Raw genomic sequence first — 24834 nt, 5'->3', positions numbered from 1 at the left:
TGTGAATTCAGTCACGAAAGAAATCCCTGGCTGTTTACCATTGCAGTTAGCTTAGCTTCTTGTAATAAACTTGATTCGTTCCATTGTCAGGCCAAGGGTATACACAGACTCAGCTCCAGCTGGGAGGGATCTCTGTGATCATTGTGGCACCCTCACCCCTTTATTTTACAAGTGATGGCACTAAGGCCCAAGGTGACATTATCAGTTATTAGGAGAGAAAGCTCAGGAATCCAGGGCTCTGGGAACTGAGGCAATTATTGACCGACTCTCGGTCTTTTAATAACAGCTCGTGTTTATCAAGCGTTTGTATACGTCACACATTTAGAATGGAAGGAGCAACCCAGCCCAGAGGAAGCGACAGGCATTAGGTCACTTGCAATACAGAGGAGAATAGAATCAATGCAAAGTCAAAGTCAAAACTGACTTCCAGCCTCGAGGAAGACCTTCTTGGAGTGAATGGAAATCTTAGTGTTGGGTTTTCTACTCAACTGGTCTGTGGGGTAGCAGAGGTTTGTAAAGTTTATTTATTTATTTCGAGAGAGACAGAGACAGTGCAAGTGGGGAAGGGGCAGAGAGAGAGGGAGAGCGACAGTCCCAGGCAGGCTCCGCATTGTCAGCACAGAGCCTGACACGGGGCTCGAACTCACGAAACTGTGAGATCATGACCTGAGCCAAAACTAAGCTTCGGATGCTTAACGGATTCCCACCCAGGCGCCCTCTCATCTATTATTATTTAACAGCCTCATGGAGTAAAAATTGGTTCATCTTCATGTGAGGCAACTAAAGGCCTAGATCCCATAGCCAACAGGGTATCTCTGGAACTCAGCTTCTCTCTTTCCTTTTCTGCCCAAGATGTCACTACGTCACAGAGGCCTTCTCTCATCATTCCTTATGCCCTGGCGCCTCCATCACTTTATTTTATATGCACTCCACTCCTATCACATATTTGTTGGTTGTCTGTTTCCCTACCAGAAGGTAAGCTCATGAGAGCAGGGACACTGTCATTACCGAATCTCCAGGACATGTAGTAGGCCATTAGTAACTATTTGCTGACAGCCGGGTGATGCCCTGGCATATGACACTAGGCTACTTCTCTGTGCTAGGACCAATGCTAGATAAGGTCTCTGCCTTGGGCACGCCATTGTAGTTGTGGGTAAGGACCAGGGACTACTTAACCATACAAGATGGCAGAAACCCAATCTTAGGGGAGGCCACAGGGCCAACCTTCCGCCCTAAGGGGGCGCATTTGGAGATGACTTTCTAAGGCTGCTCCTGTTGAGTCCAATTACAGGAACCGATCCGTGGGAAGCTTCCAAAGGGCCTGGCTTTCTTCTTTTCTTTTTTTTTAAACCAATTTTATCCGCAATCAGTGGTGAGAAATTAAATGGATTCTTTGGCCTAAGTAGATTGAGCTAGTTAAAATAGCCATCTGCCGGGACCAGGGAATGAGCAATCTGTTGGTGCTTTCTCCGCTGAAATTTGGCATCTGCTGAGCGTTGTACGCCATTTGCACCTCCGGAAATGCCTTTTGCACTCCTGACCCTCATGTGTCCTGCGGGTTAAAAAAAAAAAAATTATAGTGCAAATGGAAGATTAGAAAATTGTACAAAAGCAAAAATCCTTTCATTTGTCTTAGCATTTCAGCAACCCAAGCAAACCGCACAGAACTCGCCTTCCAACGGCGGGGAGCACCCTGCACGGAGACCTTGGGCGGGAGCCCAGCGAGAGTGCGGTTGCAAGCCGGGGCGCCGGGCGGCTCCTCGCTCCGGGCCCCGGGGCCGACCCTGCGCCCGCACCCTTTTCGCTCGGCCTGCGGCCCTCGCAGCAGGAGGCGGCTCTCGCGGCCTCGCTTCCTGCACCCACTCGGGACTAAAAAAGAACGAGCGCAACTTTTTTTGGTCCCTCTTCTCGCAGAACGCTGGCGTAACGAGCTTGCTGAAGTAACCGCTCCGGGGGCGGCGCCGGGAAGCTGGCTTCCGGGGCCCCGCAAGCCCCGCGGCCCCCCACCCCGGCGCCCGCATCGGAACGCGGCCCGGGAGGCGGCGCGCCGGCGGGGGCGGGGACGGAGGCGGAGACGGCGCGCGGGTGGAGGCGGGGCGCGGGCGGCCGGGGGCGGGGCGGGGGGGCGGTGGCGCGTGCGCAGAGCACTTCCTTGTTTGTCCCCGTGACTGTAGCGGGAGCGCCGCCTGCCCGCCGCCAGCCAGCCCGCCCGCCCGCCCGCGGGAGTGTGCGCTCAGTCAGTCGGTGTCCTCGCCGCCGCCTGTCAGAGCGTCTCAGGAGGCAGCGCCGGCCGGCCCGAGCCCCCTCGTAGCGCCGCGCCCCCTCCCCCGCCGCCGGCATGAGCACAGGGAGGCGGGTCCCAGAGAGCCCTCAGCCTCGCGCGCGGCTCGGAGTTTGAAGGGCCCCGCGCCGAGCGCCGCCGCCGCCCGCTCCGCCCGCTCTTTCTCCCGCCGCCGCCGCCGCCGGGCACGGGAGCCGCGCCAGGCCGGGCGCCGGGTGGCGGGCTGCGCGGGGCGTTCATGAGCCGCCGGGCGGCCCGCGGCCCCGGGAGCCTGCGCCGTGACTCACTCCCCGCCCCCGCTTGTGTCTCGCCCCCCCGGCAGGATGCCGGACCAGATCTCCGTCTCCGAGTTCATCGCCGAGACCACCGAGGACTACAACTCGCCCACCACGTCCAGCTTCACCACGCGGCTGCACAACTGCAGGAACACCGTCACGCTGCTGGAGGAGGTAGGTCGAGGCCGGCGCGCCCCACCGGGGACCCCGGCCCGCCGGCCGGGAAGCCTCGCTGGCCCCGCTCGCAGTCGGATCGGTTTGATTTCTGAGCAGGGAGGAAGGGGATGTTGGGGGCCGGGGCAGCCGCCACACCCCCTCCGGAACCCCCCCAGCCCCACTCCAGGTGAAGAGGGGAGTTAAAGATGTGCAGCCCCCTGCCCCATTTTTCGGGGCGCCCACCCCTCGGGGCTGAAGATGGGAGGGGGCTGGAGGTGGGGAGAGGACTGAGCGAGCTCCTGACACCTCTAGAAAAAAGAAGAGGGAAGTCCTCTCCCTGTCTTGGATCCTTCATGGGTGCCATACAGTCTGCTAGGCGCTTTCCGCATCCTTCTGACCCTGTCGTAACCCGCGAAGTGGGTGGTGTCAGGCGAGAGGGCAGAGGGAGGCCAAGCAACGTGGCCAAGGTCACCAGCGAGGGACTGGGAGATGGTCAGTGGATGCCCCTGTCCAGGGCACGGCTCAGCCAGGCAGGCTTAGCTGCACAGGCAAGGGCCGGTGGAAAAACCCCAAAGGAATGAGGGGAAACTCAGGCTGAGATTGCCTCCACCCCAGGATTCCAACCCATTCAATCTCCTAAACCCTGGGTGGAAAGAGAGATCTGTGCAGACAGGTCCCCACCGGGCTCCCTTCACTCGAGGGTTTGGTTTTGCCAAGGCTGCTGCGCCAGCAGGACTTGCCCGCAGGGCACTCATAAGCTGCGAAGGGAGACCTGAGGCTGCCGGGAAGAGCTGGCCAGAACGGGAGAAAGGGGGGCCCCGAGACTGCAGAAGAACAGCTCAGCTTATCTAGACCCTCCAGGGAGGCATTGTGGGTGTCCTGGGCAGGGCCAAGGACAGAGCCATTTCCTTTAAAATTGAAGTGAATGAGTGATAGGGCACAGTGGGTAGGTAGGGAGGAACCCGCAAGCCCAAGAGCCGCAGAAGCCTCTGAACCTCAATAAAAATAGGACATTTGTCCTGGAACTCTGCACCATCTGCAAGTGCCATAAAGCACCACTCCCCTCCAACCAGCCAAGCCTATTTCAACAGGAAAAGACAGCATTGGGGGAACCTAGGAAGGCAGATCGTTTTCCTGGGGTGGATTATCTTGTGGTTGGTTTATTTGAGGTTTGGGGAACTCTCTGATATAAGCTTACCACAGCCAGCCCTTCTGTCATATTTAGAAGCTTGGGCTAATGTGGGCAAACTGCCCTTGTGCAGGCTTTGCTACTTTGAAAAGGTTTGCTACTTTGAAAAGGCCAGGTTAAGTTCAGAACTGGCGCTCTGAAGCACAAGGTCCTAAATTTTAGAAGGAAAGAGATTTCTTTCCGTGCTGGGTCCTCTCGTGCCTGCCTGGTGCAGTGAGTTAGTCTGAACGTTTGATGCCAGTCAAGGATGCTTCTAGAGTTCTCTGTGAAGTGAATGTTGGGTCATTGAACTGAATTTTGAAATTTATTGGGAGAAATAATACCACCTACCTAAGTTTGTTTGAAAGCTAGACAGAGGTAAATGGATTTTACTTTTTTTTTTTTTTTTTTTTTTTTTGGCGTTGTGACTTGTCAGCAGTCTGTTGCACTAGCCTGACGTTTAGTGTCTGGGAATAAACGGAGTTGCAGGGCATTCAACCCCATGATGGGTCTGTCCTTCATTTAATTGTGATATATTGGAACATGCTGATGCAGGGGCATTTTGCATCCTTTATGCCTTCTGAAGGATGGGACATCGATCAGACTGAGTGGTTATTTTCCTTCTAGATAAATTTTTCAGTGTCTTCTAATAGAGCAGTGAGTTATTTTAAGTTTCCATTTCTGCACATTCAGATAGCGTTACTGTATTCTGTTTGTGTGGGGTGTGATAAGGGAAGTAGTTAGCAATGCTGTTTGGGGGGGTGTACCCATGTATGTTGCAGCAATAGGAGAGGATAGGGTTAATGTGAATTATATGCAGCTGCTCTTGATGTTAGTGTGAGGTAAGGTAACTATGTTTAAAAGTGAATACAACAAACACTTTTTTTTTTTTTTTTTAACGAATACTGTTCTGCAAGGTCAGGTAGAAAAATAGATCTAATCATAATACAAATGCGGTCACCATGCATTTCAGAAGGAATCCGAATCAGGCTAGAAGTTCAAAAGTGTCATGTGAGAGTATGCTGGTAATACCCACGTTCTCAAAAATATGCCAGTAAATGTTTCAGTCAGAATGCCACAATCGTTTTGTAATTCTTTTGCCAAACTTCACTATGGTGCTGGTCAAGAAGTCATTGCCCCCATCTGCGTCTTTTAACTCTTGAATCACATGCCATGAAGTGGGACTCGTGAGGAACTGCCGTTTGCATAAATGTGAAATATACCTGGTATTAGTTTCTTACTGATAAGCAGCACAGTTGAATTTTTATTTTTTCCCCTAAGTTTGCATATCAGGAAGGGGCACATTATTGCAAATGTCTTTAAAGGATCAGAATTCAGTTCTTAAAAAATATGGGGCATAAGGCTATTACTCTGAAAATGTAAGAGAAAGTTTTGGGGGCAAACCACAAAATCTTGTTGACGTATGCTTCAAAGTGAGATAGTTGGAAACTTTAAGAGTGCTGTTTGTGTTCCTTTGTGGTTATTCTTAGGAATAGGACTTTTGGGTACTTTTTTGGTGATGTGGAAACTTAGGAATAGAATTCATTTGGGCAGTTTGGAATTCTTTTTTAAAAATGTTCTAGTTCTTAAATGCCTTCCTGTTTATTTACAATTTTTTTTTTTTTTTTTTTTTTTTTTTTTTTGCTCTTTAGGTTTCTAATCAACCTACAGAAGTCTCAACTAAAAAACTATAGCTCCCTAAGCGTGGAACCCTTAATTAACCCACATTCCCCCTTTTGGTATGTCCTATTGGCAAAGCCTGTGCTGGGCTTTGCAGATATTGGTGCTTTTATTTAAATCTCTCTGTGATGAGCCCTCTAGGAAATGGGTCAGAAATGCGTAGTGAAAAGAGGCGAAGAGTTTGCTCCCTCACCTTTGGGGGGCAAAGGGTCCCACTTGACCGTGGGAGTTAACGGAACACAATGCGTGTCTGCCTTTGGGAGGCAGGCATGGATTAGCTGCCTGGGTTTCATCCTGATGTCTGAGTGTTTTCCAGGCAAAAAGACAGTGTTTTGCTTATTCAGCAGAGCACAGTGACGTGTGCCATTTTACTCGTGACCATTTGGAAATTATGAGTAAATTACTAGGAGAAGACAGTTTTGCTGAGAAAGGAAGGGAAGCCGGCATTCCAGGACCACTGTGGGGGGAGACAATAAGAGACGCTCTCCATTTAAAGGCGTAGGCTGGTCGATACATAGTGCTTGGTGAAAGGGAGATTCGACATGATAGATGAAGGTCCTCTTGGTTATTTAATATTGGCGCAGCACTTTATCTTTTGTGATGATGGAGGGGACATGTTCTGCCCATTTATTGAACTTTTGAGCCTCATTTGAGTTTTATGGAAGAGGGACACTTGTGTCCCATTTTACAGAGAAGAAAATTAAGGCCTAGAGAGATGAAGTGATTTGTCCCCAAGGTCAAATGGCTAGTAAGTAAATAGAGTTAGGAAATCCTTAAACAATTATGACATAAGATAGATGTTCTAAATATCTGCAAAGATATAGTTCATTGGCTTTGTAGAGAATGTACGAGGCTTCACTTTCATTGTACCTTCTGATTTTGATCTTCTGAAACTGAGGTGCCTAAGTTCCTAAGTGGCTTAGTTTTTTTTCATGTTCACATTCCAGGGAGTTCTTAATAGTAATACTTAAATACATTACTTTTTTTTTTTTTTTTTCCCTGTGCTTTTAGAGACTTGGATATGGTTTTTCAGATTCAGATGTGGTAACTTATTTGGGCATAGTCTGGGAACAGCATTCACTCAAAGCATTTCTGGGGAGCACAAATCATTTTGCTCAGTCTAGCTGAGATATTGGAGTTGTCTGGATTGTGTTATGGAGAAACTAATGGTCTTTGAGAAAGAGGTAAATAAGGTTGTCATTCTTAATCGAGTAGGAGGGGCAGTTCACAGGTGGGGGAAATGATATAGGATGTTCACCCCAGCAATGCAAGCTGAATCACTCAAAGTACCATCCATTCAGTACACAGGTTGTCCGGTGCCCAGCAGTGTGTTAGGCCCTAGGGATACTAAGGTGATCATCCCTGCCCTCATGAAGTGCATAGTCTAAAAGTTTTCTTATGGGGCCTGACAAATGTGGGTCTTGCACTAGAAGTTAGCTTGTTTTAACACACGAGATGTGTTTAGTTCTTTCTGAAGCCACAGAAATGTTTGAAGAAATGAGTGAAGGTGTGGAACGTAGATCCATTATCCAAGCTTCTTCCATAGTGACTATAGTTACCAGTTATTAGCGTTCCTACTATGTGGGAACCCCATGCATACTATTACTTAATGCTTACATGTGCCCTGCTGTTATCATTGACCCCATCTTCCAACAGTGACTCTTTTGCCCAAGGGCACACACACAGTAAGTAGTGGATTTGGGCACAAATCCTGCTTCTGTAGCACCCCCTCGCGTGCTAGTCAGATGTCATCTGTGTGTGTTTCTTTGCTCTCCAAGAAAGTTTTGGTTTTTTATCCATGTTCATTTGGGCATCATCTGCTTTGTGGATGACGAGAGGTCATTAGTCTTTGATAAATGCTTTTAGGTCCTCCAGTGTTATCCGTGGGGTCTCACACATAGGGCCTCTGTGGCCAGGGCCTGAAGTCTGACCTTATTCATCAGCTCCAAGTGCTAGAATGAAGTTGCTTTACTTCTCTTAAATTTTGAAAGCCGATAAACTTAGCATCAAGTGTTAGTTTATACAGCAGCTGCTAAAGTTGGTTGTGGTCTTTTTTTTTTTTTTAATTTTTTTTTTTTAATGTTTATTTATTTTTGAGACAGAGACAGAGCATGAGCAGGGGAGGAGCAGAGAGAGAGGGAGACACAGAATCTGAGGCAGGCTCCAGGCTCTGAGCTGTCAGCACAGAGCCCGATGCGGGGCTTGAACTCATAAACTGTGAGATCATGACCTGAGCCGAAGTTGGACGCTTAACCAACTGAGCCACCCAGGTGCCCCAAGTTGGTTGTGGTCTTAAAGAAAGGTAAATCTCAGGCAGGGTTTAGATAAAATCAGGGTTGGTCCTGTGCATTGATTGAGGTTAAAAAAAAAAATATGTGTATGTATATAATATATATTTGTATGATTTATATAAATATTATACATACGTATATATACATACATATATAATATGTATAATACACATATTATATGCTTTTTTTTCTTTCTGATCTCTTGAGGATAAAAACCACAAAAACTGAGTTAATCTTCTCTTGATGTTGCTATCTTACACAAAATTCCGGGCTCGGTGGTCCAGCCTTCTGATCCTGTTCAGGGGTACTGAGGGTGAGTTTTCTTTGGACATAAGCAGCAAAGGTCAGTGAGCAAGGAATACATTTATTTTCTTGCAGAAGCCAAGAGAGCCCAAAACTTGCTTTATGTACCAGAACTCGTGCTTTTTCTAAAATAAGGCTCAAACTGTTAGCCACGTGTTCCAAACTAATGCTGTTTGCCTTTCATGTACATCTTTAGAGTTTAAACACATTTCCCATGTGTACGGTCTACTAAAACCCCTTTGTGGTAGCATCCTTATCATTCTTTTACATATGAGTAAAGTAAGGCTCAGTGAGGTAAGTTGCTTGACCAAAGTGACACTTGTAGTAATTGATAGACTTGGGCTCCGAATGCAGGATCACTGCCTTTGTTTCTTCTGTACTTCACTGTCTTTTGTGCCTCTTGTTTGCTGGTTGGTTTGTTTTGTTTTTTGTCTTTCAGAGCCCATAAAAAAGACATCTACCGATTTTTATTCCCACTTGATAGCTAGTGCCAGAGATCAAGGGTTTGGGGTAGAGAAGAAAAAAGGGAAAGACCGTTCCTTTTCTCTGTTCTTCAAAGATCTCTTGTTGGATCTCTCTGGAAATCTCTGCCATTTGTAGGTAGAGATGGGGCTACCCGTAGCACCCCCCTGACTCAGCAGAAGTGGAAAGGACCCGGAGGCTTCCAGCTCCCCCTGGAATACTTGGTCTGGATCTGTTGACCACCTTGTCTTTGCAAGCAGCCCAGAGCTCCGGCCAAAGACCCGCTGCCCTTGGTTGGGGTTGCTGTAGGAGTCTGGCCGCCTGCCCCTGGCTTCTTGGTCATCCGTAGCCCTGCCTGTTTGGTGGGTGCTGCGAAACACTAGACATCAAAGCGTCATGGAGCTTGGAGCAAGTCCAGTCTGGGACTTCCCAGCCTAGGACCCTGATCTCTGAGGGGCCCAGGAAAGTGGTGATGGGAGTCTAATAATCACTTGGCAGTTTTTCAGAAAAATTAATAGATGCCTTAATAACGTGGTTCAGCCTACCTCTTGTGCCAACTGTCTTTTTATTTTTATTTTTTTTAATTTTTCCATCTTAACCACTTTTTTTAAGTTCATTTATTTAGATGGGGGAGGGAGGGTCAGAGAGAGGGAGACAGAGAATCCGAAGCAGGCTCTGTGTTGTCAGTGCTGAGCTTGACACGGGTCTCAAACCCACGGAGCCTAAGATCATGACCTGAGCAGAAATCAAGAGTCAGATCTTCAAATGACTAAGCCACCTGGGCGCCCAACTATCTTTGATTTGGGCTGAAATATATCAGCTCAGTGGTGTGGCACTGATCATCTTCTGCTGACCAGTGCTTGGATTGCTTGTTAGAGATTCCTAATATTGCGAAGCAAAATATGATCTCATTCCTGTGATTGGTTTGCTAGAAGAACCTTCGAGTTTTGTAACCCCACTGGAGAAAGCTCGCGAGGGATGAGGACCCACTTAGGCCTAGTTTAGTCCTGCTGTGGAGACTGAAGCCTAAAATGGGAAGAAATTGAGCAGAGATTTGAATTCAGATCTCCCACCTTCCAGCCCGGGCCCTTTGCAGTGTGCTTTCCAAAAGGGCTATGGAAGCTGTTTGTGCATGGTGGTGGCTGTGTCTCTAGACCTTGCTTCCAGGTCAGAGGAGTGGAGAGTAAACCTGAATTTAGAAACCTGGTCTTGCTAGCCAGTCTGCTGGTGTAAATTTTGGTCTCACAAGATACACTGTAAGGCCACAGCAGCCCTCCCTGATGCTGGGTTAAGCAACTTTCATCAGAAGCTTTTTGGTCCTGGATGTTCCAGCATTATCCAGACTTTTGTCTTTATGTCTGTGAGTCAGGGGAGCCGCCAGAGAGGTGGTTTCCATTTATGTAACCTAGTCATTTGGTGACTAGAGCCAGACCTTGGCCTTAGCCATTCCCACATGAGTAAGTGATGCAGTGGAGACCACTTTGCGTCTGAGCCTCCATTTCCTCATTTGATGAATAAATGGCGTTGTTTTGAGTGTTCAAGGACAAGTCACTCCTTACGTGACTGCATTACTGGTAATATATGGCCTGATGGATGTCAGGGTCTGACCATTTAGATAGTCTTCTGTAGGGCAGGGAGGAAGGAGGTGAGAGGCATATCTTGCTAGGGAGGTGGGCAGAGTTCTCTCCACTCTGCACCAGTGGCATCCCTTGGGTTCCCTTACCTGGGTTCCTTGCAGCCCTGTTCTCTTATAGTCCGTGTCCAGCAGGCTCCTGAACCTTACGGTGTCTTAGTTTCCTCCTGGGGAACAGTACCTACCTCTCAGTGAGTCTGTGTATGTAAAGTGCTCAGAACAGGGCCTGCCATGATAGGTGCTCTAGAAATAATTGCTCTTACTATCCTCCTGCTGTTGCAGGTTATTATTATTGGATTAGACCCTTGAATGTGTACCTGAGAGGACAAGATGTGGTCGACCCATTTCAGGAGGGTGGGCGAAGAGGTCAGACGGCAGGGCCAGCCGTGTGCCTTCCGGGACCTGGGTGGTGGAAGTGTAGATGAGGCCAGAAGGAGGACTGGGGCAGCACCAGCACTGTGACTGTTGGGGATCATGGTCAAAGCCAGTTTGACCTGAAACAGACTGACAGCTCAGTTTTCCTCTGTCCTCTGCTCTTGGTGGTGCTTGTCTGAAGGGAACCACTGACCGGTGCTGCCTTCTCTGACCCAGGCCCACCCCGTGGGCTCTGCTGGTGCAGACACCCCATCTGTGCTCCCTTTGTCACTGCTGGTTCTATTCCCCCCCCCCCCCCCCCCCCCCCGCCGTGTCCCTCCATTGGTGCACCTAAGCAATGACCGTGCTGCCCCCTTTGATTTGGGCTGGGACTCTGGGGTAATGAGCCACTTTCTCTGTTATACAGTAAAGCAAGTATTTGATTTTGGTCATTTGTGGGGAGGTGCTGGGGGAAGCATTTATGCCTTGGCCCTGGTGGCAGCTCTGTTGTGTGCTATACTGATTACAGCCCAAAGCACAGAGACCACAAGGAATTCTATTTTGGTTTGGAGGCAGGCGCCTTAAAGTGAAAAGGACTTAGCCTCAAATTTACATTTCTGTGTGTCTCATAACTTCTTTTCAGTGTCAGTAAAATGAGTTTTAATTATTTGTGGGGCAGGGGTTTGGTCAGTCCTGGAGGCACTTGACCCCACTTGGTCTTCATGGAATCTGAGAGTTCCAGTAGGCTCTTCCAGCTCAGAGCACATTCTGAGCAATGCTGTGTCGTGATGCTGTTTGTGGTCACTTACATAAGAACTGAATTTTAATGCTGGGGCTATGGTGTGATTTTCCCCAGAGAACTGGAATATATGTCCCCTTGATAAGAGCACCCAATGTAGCCACCCAGAAACTGGAAAAACAAAACCAGAACCTCATGCACCAGCAAGGTGAAGCCCAAAAGACGATTGCATTTTGGTACCAACTAGTAAAGAAAGCAGAGGTGGCTAAGTCAAGCTAGATTGTCCCTTTCGCTGCCACATGTGCTCTGGGTGGTAAGAGTATAAGCTCTTCCAAGCCCTTTTATTATTAATACAACCTGGATACCTTGTGTTTCCATAGCATTGTGCTCAGGGGCGAGGGCAAGGATGGCCGTGTCCCCAGTGCCCAGCATAGCACCTGACCTGATGACTGTATTATGAAATCAACTTGACAGAGTTGGAAAAGGGCTTTAGAGACCATCTGGTTCAATTCCTCTTTTCTGTGGATGATGAAGTTAGGCTCTTTTGTTGTAAGTGACAGATTCCACCTCCCCCCAACAAAACAAAATACGGCTAGTTCAAGCAAAATGAGGATTTGCTTTAGGGCTGTTTCCTGGACATGAGGGGCAAGAATGGTAGGCAGTGTGGATATTTTCTTCGGGACAAATGGCAGAGGACAGCAGCCCTGGCCCTACCTGCTCCCTCCCTCTAGTGCCTCCCACCCCCATGTCAGCTGAGTCATCGTGCCTGATTCACGTGTCTGCGAGGAAGGATTGGATTGGCCCAGCTTGGGTCAGGACACCAACACTAGTCCAGTTGGCTTTGGCTAGGTTGCTGGGGTTACCTGATGGGTGGGCCTGAGCCCTGGCCTTCGTCAAGGACCCGGTGTGACGCTGATCCTCAGAGAAGGGAAGAGGGTCTGTATACCCAGACCACACATCAAAGTGTGGACTAGGGGCCGGATCTTTTAGCCCCATGTCTTCGTCCTTTATTGGCGTGAGAGCAAAATGGGGACCACGGTACCACACAGGGTTACGGAGAGAACCAGTGGGGAAGGTAAGGCAGCTACATGCCTGGCACCCAGTGGCACTTGGAAGATGTTTACTTCTCTGCCCTTCCCTCTGCAGGTCTCACCTCCCCTTGACCCTTCTGCAGTGTATTCATTCGGGACATTTTGAAGGGCTGTGGTCAGAGTACTGTGCTGCCTAGTTGTAGCTTTCCTGATGTGGTCAAGAAAGACCAACATTCCGCCCAGGGTGTGGGCAGAGGAGAAACACCCCATTGCTGGTTAAATCCACAGTGATGACATGGGTGCTCAAAAAATAATCCTTCATAGATACCCAGGATGGATGTAAGACCGCAGGGCGGCTAGGTTCTGTTGGGGAAACTTTCTGGTTTGATTGGCCTGCTCCCGGCGTTAAGTAACAGAATTGCATAAAGGTCTGATGCGGCTGACAGCTTTCCTTCCATTAAGTGGCTTCTTCACTGACCAGTTGCACACAAGATAAAATTTGAGCATCTGCATTGTTTTGAAATGTGGGAGTCTTCCTTTATGTTTCATTAATCTTTTTTTTTTTATGAAGCCTATTTCCTTTTCTTTGTAATGTTTATTCACATTAATAGCACTTACATAAAATTAGATACTCCTTATTTCCACGAAGTGCAAATCAAAATAAGCGTTCGCTGCTGGCCCAGCAGCTGCTGTTGCTTTAATAATGGTAATATTTTTCATAGCAGAGCAAGCGAACGCACTGCCTCCCAGTAAATAAAATGGTGCCAAGTCAGATAACGCCGGTACCCTCCCAAGGTGTCTGCATTTTGTGTTTAAGAGTTTGAACAAATTCAGAATCTGCGAACACTACATTTGAAGCAGCTTCTCAGTGCTCAGTGCTGTGCTGGACACCATACACGCATCACCTTGCTCCGTTTCATCCTTCCACTAACTCTGCGGGCGTGGGTGCTGTTGCCCCATTTTACAGTTGATGAGCTGAGCTTAGAAAGGAGTCAGACCAATCCAGGCTCTTTCTGCCTCCAACTCATCCTTAAGAAAAATGCTTTCTGTTGTGAATGGAATGCTAATGAGCTAGAACCGTCAGGAAATAGGCGTCAGCTGAAGCAGGAGATATTTAGGTTAGAGTTGCGTAAGAACTTCCTGACATGGTAAATACCAACTGGATGGCCACGGAAATAGAATTTTTTCCCGGAAACTGATTTTAGGACAATCTCGTCGTTGATTGGCTAATGAACTAAATTTTGTACTTCGGTTCATACATGTTTTTACTTTTAGTACATTGTAAGTACCTTGGGGCCAGGGATGCCCTGCCCCCGCCCCCTTTTTTAATTTAGTTGGCACTCAGAAATTTGACTAAAGTAAGATTATATTAAAACCATTCAATTTATAATAGTTGAGGGCAGATCTGGTGAAGATTTTCCAAGTACTGCCGCCTACCTCTGTACTTTAGTTGTATGCCTACTGATTGCATAGAGCAATTGGAAAAACCCTCCATTACCAGATTTCCTGAAGGTTGTGCCACGTATTTATGGCACATCTGGATGCTGAGCCGAATTCGTGGTCTGTCATTTTGGTGTCTGCAACCTTCAGTCTTTCACTGGGTTAGCGATTTCAGTAAGAGATTGCTCTCACTTTCCGAGTCTCAGCTCTATACTGGGTACCTTACGTGCATTCTTTCTAACCTTCATGTTGTCCAACTAGTGCATGATGGAGCGAGGAGACAAACCTAAGTCTGTAGGTCTCTATAGCTCTCACCTTCTCTTTGCCAGCCAACCTCACTTTGTTGTGATTCAGCTGCGAAGTGCGAGGGAATGGCATTGGGTCAGGTTGGCATTTACTTTCTTCGTGGAAACAAACACACACAAACAAGACCCGCTTCTGCTAGTGGAAAAGGAAAGCATTTTCCACTCCGCATTTGTTTCCTTTGAGTGGGAGGTGTTTAAATTTAGGCAATTTATATCCCTCCTAGGGGGCAGCCAATTCATGATGTGCTATCAGAGGGATTAATGAGAGAATTGGTATTTTCAAAAAGAGTTGACCTCTCTGATTTTTCTTTATGAGTGGCAAGTAGTGAATCATGATTTAATGAGCAATTGTGCTTTGGGTTTACTCTCCAGTATTTTTGTACTCTTAACGATATTCCAAAGGCTTTCTTATGTATTGTCTCATTTCATCTACGCAACACTTTGTTAGGCAACAAAACCCCCTTTTCCTCATTTGTGACAGGTGAAAACTAAGGCTCAAAAAGTTAAAATGATTTGTCAGTGGTCACAAGACTGAAAAAGCATCCCGAGGCTGAGGTCAGTTACCAGCCTCGTGTTTCTGAAGGAGACAGACTTACATCGTAAGAGATGTTTTGTTAAGTAATTTTTAACTTAATACCTTTTGAATAAAAATCATATATTTTATTATTTGCATTGTTAGATTATTAGTTCCCCCCTCAGTGCACACACACACGTCTTCTGTAGTTCTTTTTTTTTCCCTTTAGTAGCTCAGTCCTTCAAGTAGATTTTTACTTTGTTTCTGTTTTAGTTTGTTTTTTACTTTTACACCTGTACAGAAGTAGGGAGGCTGGTGGGAACCTCCACATAACTGTCTTGGTAGCTGTTATCTGTTTCACCATGATCTGCTCTTGGTCAGTGTTTTCGTCTCTACCCCCACCCCCGAATTGTTAAATTAGTCCTAGATACGTTTTATTTGTAAGTATCCTAAAAGATAAGGGGTAGGAGGCTGAGGGGGAGAACCACATTACCATTATCACATCTGCAAAAAAGATAATTTTCTCAAGATCATTAAATATTCAGTATTCAGAGTGACTCCCCCCCCCCCCCCCCCGCTTTTAAATAGTTTGGTCAAATCAAGATCCAAATGAAATGTATACGTTGAAATTGGTGTATATTTAAAATTTCTTTTAATCTCTTTTTTTCCCTTGCAATGTTTTGTTACAGCAATGAGTTGTTTGTCCTGTAGAGCTTCCTGCAGTCTGGATAATGTTGATTGTATCTCTGTCGTGTCATCTAACATGTGCTACAATCTATTGTTGACACACTTCTGTTGCTAATAGTTTTATCATAGTGAAGAATAAAAGGAATGCATTCCCTTTGTAGAAAACTAGGGAAAGCATACAAGTTTAAAAGTCACCTGTAACCTCATCACCTAGATTTGGCCGCTGCTATCATTTCAGCTATATCCAGCTAATTTTCACTGAACATGTCATGAGCATTTTCCTGTATCATTGAAAAGTCTTCAATAACACTTGCTAAGGCATGTCATTGTATTAATGCTGTTTCCCTCCTTCCCTTAAGTTGCCCCAAATGAGGAGTTTGTGTGTTTTAAACAGTTGGCTCAGCAGTTGCCTCAAAGAGGACCCGCTGTTGAAAAGAAAGCAGTGAATATTTGTATGTGTCTGTCGTTACCTGCACGGGTGTTGACAGAGTCCTAGAAGTACAACCGCTGGGTCAAAGCCAGGTCTGTTCGTGAGTCTCTGAAGCAGTCGTCGTGCTGCCACGTTCCCCACGGAAGGTGGTCTGTGTCACGTCACACCCTTCGGCCTGGGCAGAGTCTGTAAAGGAGCTTTTCTCCACACAAGGACAGCTTTGAGCGAGGCCTTGACCTAAGCGTTTCTTCGAAGGAGACAGTCAGGCTTGGGGTGTGCGCTTGCCCTCATCTGTGTGTTGGTGTGCTAGAAGTTACCGTGAGCAGTGGAGAGAAATAGCCCGTGTGGGTGTTCACAGGCTGTCTGCTTAGAGGAGCGGCCGACTGAGAGCCACTGCCATTTCAGTGTCATGGGGAAGGGGCAGCTCTGCCTTGCCAGCCCGCCAGCCCCTTCGTGGCGGCTTCTCTGCCCTGTCCAGCCTCTCTGCCGAAATTCTCTCTTACCCGGAAATGAGTTCATGGGTTCGGGAATAGAGAGCTAGCATTCACCGTGGAAAGAGGGGCACGGGTGGAAGAGCGGACTGCTCCTGACCAGGCTGCCGCCCAGCCACAGGTCTCCTGTCTCCTTTCCCACGTCCACAGTTTGACTTCCCTTTACTAACCCCAGGGAACTTTGCTCCAGCTGAAAAACTTTTCTGGACTAGTAAGTATCTTTTGCAGACCTGCTGTTGCCACATCATTCACCCATGGTTGTGAGCTAATTGGGTTGTTTTCTGCATAACACTTGGCTGGGAAGTTGGGGAGGGGGGGAAGGGGCTCTTCTAGAAGTGAGGTGAACCTGCTGGGGCTTTGGGGTTAGGGCTTTGAGAGCAGCCTGAGGGAAGGAGACTCAAGAGGAGGAGAAGGTGTCAAAAGCCACACTAACTCATCTTTTCTGAGAGCTGGCACGGGGTTTTTCCAAAGGCAGGTTGTATTTCAAGTGTCCTTGAGACGGCCCTTGGCGAGGGAGCCGCATCACTTTGTCATGTGCATTTGGTACCTTACGGTTCCTAAGGCAGTTTTCCTGGGCTAACCTGGGAAGTCAACCATGAATGTTTTCCTGGGGTGGTGTTTTCTCAGTTCCAAAGGTTTCAGAGAGTCCCGGTCCTAAGTCTGAGGTTGCCTCTGAACGTGTGGGGCCTCTCCCTCCCTGGGGCTTGAGAGAAGTGGCTTTCAGGGGCATTTTTCTCAGCGGGATTTCAGCATAGAGTGGACTTCCTCAAGTCCAGGTCTACTCTGGTAGAATTTGCTGGGTTCCCTGCCGAGTAATTTACACGTGGTATCTTATAGAAGCTTCAGAGCATCAGGAAAGTAAACAGTATTAACTTCATCTTTTCAGTTGAGAAAATTGAGCCTAGAGAGATACAGTGACTTGACCCGGGTGTGTGGTCAGTGGGGAAGCTGGAATTTGTGAAGCCCAGGGTGTCTCCACAATTGGTGTCATTGTCTCTGCCCTCTTGATACCTTTCTTCATCCTCCTGCCCGTTTGAGGCTTCTGGCTTCCTCTTAGGTCCCAGGATTCCCCCCGCCCCGTGATCACCCTGGCTGAGGACCTGCATCTTCCTTACCGAAGTCTGCTTTTAGGTAACTCCCCTGGATGAAAACATCAGGGCTGATTCACCTAAAGGCATTGATGTGATAAGGCGCCATGGCAGCTCCACCCTCCCAGAGCTGTTTGTACTTCTAACAGTGCGGGATGCCCTGACCCGTCAGGAGGGGGGCTTTCAGTCGCTGTTGGGAGGTAGTTTTAGGTGGTGAGCAGGGGATCCTCTCACACCTAGCAGTGTAGCTGGCTCTCTCTCCCCACATCTGAGTCTAGTGAACTGTTAGAAACAGCGCCAAGTTAAAGACTCTGCATTATTTAATCTTTGCATCAGCCTCCGGAGGTGGATTCTCAGGTCCCCGTTCTACAGATGGTAGAAACAGAGACTCGGAGAGGTGCCAGGTTCTCCACTGCTCTGCTTGCATTTCTTACCCAGGACCTCACACTGCTGCTTGGTCAAGTCTACACGCGGTGCCAGACGCTGTGGGCGCCTCACCCGGGCTTGCTCTTGCAAGTGTGAGTAATGGACAGGAGCCTGCCATGGTGACACTTTCATTATCTGTCTGTTCTGGGGAGCAGGGTGGCCTTCCTGGTGCCTCGTGCCTACCCAGGCGTGCTGTGGGTGGTGGGCAGGCTTTTACTCTGGAGCTGTCAGTTGAGAGCTTAGTGTCGATTTCACTTCCTGCCATAACGCATCATGTCACTTGACTTGGTGACTTAGCTTGATCTGTTAGCAACCCACCCCCCCACAACCATGTGACATTACTAAAGCAAATATTGGTTTTAAAAGAACCCTATTCTGAAACAGCGCCCTTCCCTGTCCCTCCCCCGCCTCCCCCCCAAAAAAACCCCAAAACTAGTATTTTACCTAAAGCCTTCTGGAAGTGTTTCAGCATCCATTCAGGTCACTGAGCTGTCCTAAGCATTCAGGAGCCATTATAATATTATAGTAGCCACAGTTTATTAAGCTGCTCTTTGGAGGCCAGTACTGTGCTAAGTTCCATAGGTAAATCTTTCTAATTCTTAAAGCAGCTTTGCATGAGTGTCTGCATTTTATAGGGAGGAATTAGGTGCGACCCATGACTGCCCTGATGGCACAGGTAGTCTGTGGTAGAGTTCATGTTCAGACCAGGCCTGTTGGGCCCTTACTGTCACACTACTGCCTGAGGCATTATAGCCCGCTCAAAGAAATTGAGCCTGGAATGAAAAATTCGAAATTCGTTGTTTAAAAATATGTATATCTTTTATGGGTTGAATATGAGTACGAATACCAAAAATATCAGTTATCAGATATCTAATTTCTGCTTGTGCCCTTTCTCCCAGAAACACCATAGTATGAAGGGAGAGAGAGAGATTTGCTCCATACCCAGCATAAATTGTTACCCAGGGTGAGTTAATTTGCATTGATTTCTGAAGCAGTAGTGGTTTCTTCCTGAGGGTCTGATGTCCTTTGACTCCCTTGTAGGATAAGTTGCTGTGTTGTTCTGTCTTCTGCCTCTGAGGGAAGATGGGGTAGCTTTTCATTTCCTGGGAAGTTCCCCCTTTGCCTCGCAGCCACTCATTTTTTCCTCAGGACAGTATGATGCTTGGAAAACAGCCCATTGTTTGGGGGTCACTCCCTTCTCCAGCCATTCTGCTCAGCCTTTTCTTCATGTAGGACCCTCCGTGTTGAGATGCTGGTTCCAAAGCTGTTGTGTTACTGTTGAGGACAGGACTTTCTTTTATCTGTTTGTCAGATTCCACAGCCTGGGAGCCCATAGAATGAGCCCTATTTGAATGAATGCACACCCACACACACATACTGGAGGGACCATGAAGATTTTAGGCCAAGGTGACCCTGGCTCTGTGTGCGGAAGAATTGAGGATAAGGAGAGTCTGGGAGAAGTATTGTCTGTAGGACTGATTGGGAGGGGAGCTGGGAGGAATTTCAGGACTTGTTGAGTTTACGGGAAATCATGTAACCTAGGCACTTTAGAGCCAAAAGTAGACTTAGAGATCATGGAGGTCAACCACCTCATTTTCCAGATCATTGAGATTTCTCGTCAGCCTGGTGTTTGTAGCCGTTGCCTCCTTCAGGGCACAGAACCATACAGATCTCTTTAAGTTAGTGCGTTTATTGATTCAAACACTTACTGATCATCTTGTTGCATTTTAAGTAATTGATTTTGTTTTGTGTTTGAACCCAGAGATGGTTTTGTCAGGAAGGAAGAACAATTTTAAAAATTCTAGGAATTAATGAAATAGAACAGTTTATACCAGTGGGAGAGAATTGCCCAATGCTGAGCCTTGTGATGATGGCCCCGCCTCCCACCTCGGCTCCTCCCTTCTCCCACTTCCCGGTCTTGGTTGTTAGGTTCCCTGTGGCCCCCTCGCTCTACTCAAGATCTCTTGTAAATTTGCCGGCTCTTAGAACTTGTTCTCTACAAAGACCTAAATTATCTGTCCACGTCTTTTCCACAGCACGATCCTCTAACAGCTGAACGGGTTCCCAGCGTCTAACGTTTGTGCAGCACCTTACGGTTTACAAAGAATTTCTGGGTATGTTCTTTTACTTTATGAGGTAGCAATGAAGAAACAGTAGCTCAGAGAAGTTAACTTGCTTAAAAGCTCACAGAGGGGTGAGTGCTGGTTAAATAATGATTCCTGGTGAGGTGACTCTAGTGCTTCTGGCTTTTTCCTTGACAAAGACCTTATTTTTCCTTTAAAAGCCTCCCTGATGAAGGGTTACTCTGTATTTGTTAAGCTTACCTAGAATTCCTTGAACTTCAGGATTCATTTCCCACACTCTCCTCTGGGGGGAGAATCCATGCTCCTTAAGTTCTTGGGTGTTGTGTCCCCTGCCCCCCTCACCGTGAGTTGGATTGTCAGGCCAGCAGCCCCAGTTCTGGACCCGGCACCCAGCAGTGAGAGCCCAGCCCCGAGCAAGCAGTAGGAGCCCTAGCGGGGGGAGGTTGTCAAAGAGGTCCGTGATCTGTTGGAGCTGCAGACTGGCCCGAGCAGCAGAAATGAGAGAAATTCCACACAGGTGTGTGCAGGACCAGCCAGAGTCACCGAGGGTATTGCAGACTGTTTGCTGGGGTGGCTGTGGGCACCAAAGCTATTTGGGAGTTGATGGGGTAACGGTCTCGGAGGACGGTCCCCCTCTTTATCTGCTGCACACACATCTTCTGTTGCAGCTGCTGGCTACTCTTTGTGGACCTTTCCTGTACGCAGAGTACTTTAACTGAGCAGCTCATTTTTAATCAAATGCTTGCTGTTAATCACATACCATTCTAACTTAACTGCGTCCACTTGTTTCAACCTCACCCCCACCATATGAGGTCGGTACTGTTCAATGTCTGCCACTTACTGACTGTGCTGTTTTGGGCAAGATGCTTGATGTCTCTGTGCCTGAGCCACCTGCTGCCAACATCACCTGTGAATATGTGCTTTCTTCCCAACTGTAGTATGTGTTCTGTCCTGTTGCTTGGTGTTCTATTGCGTGGGGCTGTTGTGAGGGGAAGTGAGCCGATGCAAGTGAAAGATCAGGAGCTCCTTGATAGCCTGTGCCCCCCCGCCCCCCAGTGCCTCAGTGTGTGACCCCAGGGCAAGCCACTGCACCGCTCTGAGCCTAGCTCTTTGTCTGTCAAATGGGTATAAGAGACATTGAAAGGATGGTTGAGTCTGAAAGGAAATAATGGCTATTGGGCGTCTTATGTGCTGCATTGGCACACGGTAAATGCTCAGTATAAGTGGTAGCTGTAAACCCTAGGGCCATCCCCATGGGGAAGCTGTCCTCACCCTTTTATGTGTAGATTAGATAATAGGCTCAAGGGGTCCTGTTAGCAAGGCTGGCCAGTGTCCTAACAGAGGACAGAATGTTTTGGTGAAAGGGAAAGTTTTCAGGTTGAGAGTAGAGGAAAGGTAAAAGGTTAATTCAAGAAAAAAAGGTGTTACAAAAGCTCTTTGCAAAGCTGTGGGTAAGATTCTGCTAGCCTTTAGTACTTAAATTTTCATGGGGTGGAAGGAGACTACCTACCTACTACCTCTGTGCAACCCAGCTTTTATTTCTTTTTTTTTTTTTTTTTTTTTTTAAAGACTCTGCACCCAGCATGGGCCTCAAACTCACGATCCTGAGATCAAGAGTCACATGCTCTACTGACTGAGCCAGCCAGGTGCCCCCAGCTTTTATTTCCTGATAGGAATATAGTTCTGTCTTAGTTCAAACTTCTAAAAATACCATAGACTGGGTGGCTTATAAACAAGAGAAATTTGTTTCTTGTCGTTCTGGAAGCTTGAAGCTGAAGGTCAGTGTGCCAGTATGGTCAGTCTCTTGTGAGGCCCTCACACAGTGGAAGGGACAAAGAATTTCTATGAGATCCCTTTTATATGACGCTAATCCCGTTCATGAGGGTTCCATCCTCGTGACATAATTATGTCCCAAAGGCCTCACCTAACACCACCACTCTGGGAGATTAGGGTTTCAGCATACGAATTCGGGCCGGGGGGTGGGATGCAAATACTCAGTCCATTGCAATAACATTTTTGTTTTTTGGTTTTATTAATTATTGTGGATATGTTGGGATTTGATTATTTGGGGAGGACTAGCACGCGTAATTAGCATTCAGAATTTATAATGGCGTTTCTCTTTGAAGTATATTCATTTTTGATACACTGTGGAGACATTTCTGAAAAAGTGGTATGTTGCATTATTACCTAGGAATCAGGCCAAGTGGTTGATAGAGGAAATGAACCCAAATGTCAGTTAATATAGGCGTTGCACTAATTGGTATTTTTTTTTAAGAAGATTTTTTAAAGTTTATTTATTTAGAGAGAGAGCGAATACACGAGCAGGGAGAAGTGGGGAGGGAGGCGGAGAGAGTCCCAAGCAGCTCCACGCTGTCAGCACAGAGCGTGACGTGGGGCTCGAATTCATGAACCATGAGATCATGACCTGAGCCTCATTCAAGAGTCGGATGCTTAACTGGCTGAGCCACCCAGGTACCCTTGCCAGTTGATATTTCTAGACTGTTTGCAGCATGTACCATTCATTTGGAGTTAATATGATCATTGTTGTAAGTAGGTGCTCAAACTTTATAAAATGTAATTTAGCTTGGAAAACACATGAACATCTTGTGAAATATTTTGGAATCCATTTCATCCTTTTACCAGCCTGTGTTTTTATTTTCTGTCGATTGGCCAGGCCTTTCCTTATTTGCTAATACAAGTTCTGGCGTGAGTTTGTCTGACTGCTCAGCGTTTGTCATTGCCCCTGTTACAAAGGTTCTCCAAGGATGGTCTGGGGTCTGTGGTGGTCTCAAGACCTCTCAGGGACTCTATGGGGTCAAAACTATTTTCATAACAATACTAGGGCATTATTTATTTGCGTTTTTCATTTTATTCTGTCAGAAATGTATAGTAGAATTTTCTAGAGGCTATGTGATGTGTGGCAGTGTCATCCTGCAACAGCGAGTTAAATGTGTTTTGAGTTTGGAAAGTATCCTGTTTTAATTTCTGTTACAGCCAATATCAATAGACACAACCTACTTTAAAAGAGTGCCAAACCTCTTTGGGATCTTTTAATTTTTTAAGGTTGTAAAGGGGGCTGAGACCCAAAAGTTTGAGAACCATCACCCTATTGAGCAGGCCATCTCGTGGTTCACTGGCCAGCCAGTGGAGGAGCCTTGCAGGTGTCTGCCCTGGTCTGAGATGCCCACCCTGGGCATAGAGCATCAGGGCTGTTTTCTCCCAGCAGGGAGAACACTGGACATGGCAGTCACCTTGACTTACGTGTCTTGTCTAGACACGTGTAAAGGAAAGAAAACCCAGAGGGCCTTTTGTTTCTGTAAATGCAGTGGTTTCCACTTGTCTTCCTTGAGGCATGGTGTCTTTTTTGTGATAGGTGTAATTTCAGTTAGCACATAAAGAACTTGAAAACAAAGGACTAGGGTGTAGTGGAGTTGGATCCCTTCTGGCAGCTGTTTTGCAAAGGTTGTTTCCAGAATGAAAATAAATTAGCAATTGTGGAGTTAGCAATTTTCTTTGGAAACTTAGCGATACATCCATGAGATGAAATAGTGTTGGCCGTTGCAGTTTTCTGGTGGTTTTGTTAGAGAACTTCAGAATTCCTGTATTGTGTGACTCTGTCATGGTCTGCAGGATAGAATTTCAGTAGCACCAACTGCTCTTCCAGACCTCTTCTCTTTTTTCCTCCTTCCCCTCAGTGGTTTCATCCCTTCCCCCCTTTTTTTTCTGGTGTGAAATTCTTCCTTCTTTTGACACGTTAGAGGTGTAGACCACAGAGCAGTGTTAAGTATCAGCCTCCATCTGATAAGAAAAAAGAAGGGTTCCGGATCTGTACGATGCCCTTCTGTCTCAGACAGCTTGCGATCCTTCTTGGTGAAGCCTTGGATATGCAGCCCTGTGCCCTAGGCAACCATCAAGGTACCCAGCACCCTCCATTTTTGCTGCTCATTTACAGGCCTGTCTTTGTCTAGACAAAAACTAGACTAAAATGTACAGGATAAACATGCCTTGCTGGGTTTTTATTTATACTGGTTACTCAGTGCCTATTTAAAGAGCATGTGTAGCTCATTGAATATTTGTTGAATGAATATGTATAAGTCATTCAATGGCCTCTTTCTCCAGGTGGTGTCAGCCTGAGACCAGGGATCCCCCTTAGAGTGATACATTTCTTCAGCAGCTGGAACCTCAGACAAAGAGACTGCTGGTACAGGACTCCACCTCTCTGCTCTTGTTCCAAGCAGTTTTGCTCTGGCCCCAGACTTGCATGCTTCACTCAGCCAGATAAGGTCCCTGCAGGTGTTGAGCTCATCCTTCTTGGCGAAGGCAGTGTAGTTGTTAATGTGTGTTGTGTGTGTGTTAATGTGTGTTGTTAATGTGATGTGCCCCATGGAGCTTTGACCATTTTACCCTGAGAAATTATCACTGTATTCCTCCCAGCTACATTCAGAACTCCTCTCAAGGAGGATACTAGGATATATTCTTCTCCATCTAGTTACTGTGCACAAGTACATATTAGTGCTCTATTTACATGACTGGTCTGGTTGGCATACCCTTGTTTTGGGTTATTTCCAAGCAGTTCGAGCAGGGTGCCCATAGCAACGTGTATTTTTGTTTCTGTTTACCTGAGTTCCTTATTACAAGTTCTCCCAGCCCATCACGGGTCATACAGACAAATGGACCATGACACATCCAGAATGAAGGGATGTGCATGTATGATACCTAAGAGCATTGGCCTACATCCAGCATTCACCTTTTTCTTATTAGCACATTAATGCTAGGACATTGACCTGATTTGGCACCTTGGGGAGACCTTGACCCTGAAGACAAGAGCTAGGACATAAGGAGAAGTCTGTAGTGGCTCTTGTTTCTGGATGATTCAAGTAGGAAGGAGACATGAGGATATTTTTGCATTAATGTAGTTCTTTCCTACTTATGGGGACCAGCTGCAGGGAGTCCCTATCCCTGTGTTCTTCCTTTTATTACTCTTTTCTTTCTCATC

The 24834-nt window shown here is 47.1% G+C and overlaps 1 protein-coding gene across 8 annotated transcripts in view; it reads left to right on the top strand.

Annotated features, from left to right (window-relative positions):
• The window catches only part of ASAP1 (ArfGAP with SH3 domain, ankyrin repeat and PH domain 1), a 348338-nt gene that overhangs the window by 72196 nt on the left and 251308 nt on the right, over window positions 1-24834 (top strand). For all 8 annotated transcript variants that reach the window (XM_045049608.1, XM_045049607.1, XM_045049610.1 and 5 more), the window contains exon 3: window positions 2604-2730. In XM_045049608.1, the coding sequence (XP_044905543.1) occupies window positions 2604-2730 (127 nt within the window). The remainder of the gene's footprint in view (window positions 1-2603; window positions 2731-24834) is intronic.

The sequence above is a fragment of the Felis catus genome, chromosome F2 (assembly GCF_018350175.1).
Source record: "Felis catus isolate Fca126 chromosome F2, F.catus_Fca126_mat1.0, whole genome shotgun sequence".
Classification (NCBI taxonomy): domain Eukaryota; kingdom Metazoa; phylum Chordata; class Mammalia; order Carnivora; family Felidae; genus Felis; species Felis catus.
The sequence above is the reverse complement of the archived record's forward strand: the minus strand, read 5'-3'. Positions and strand labels throughout refer to the sequence as shown.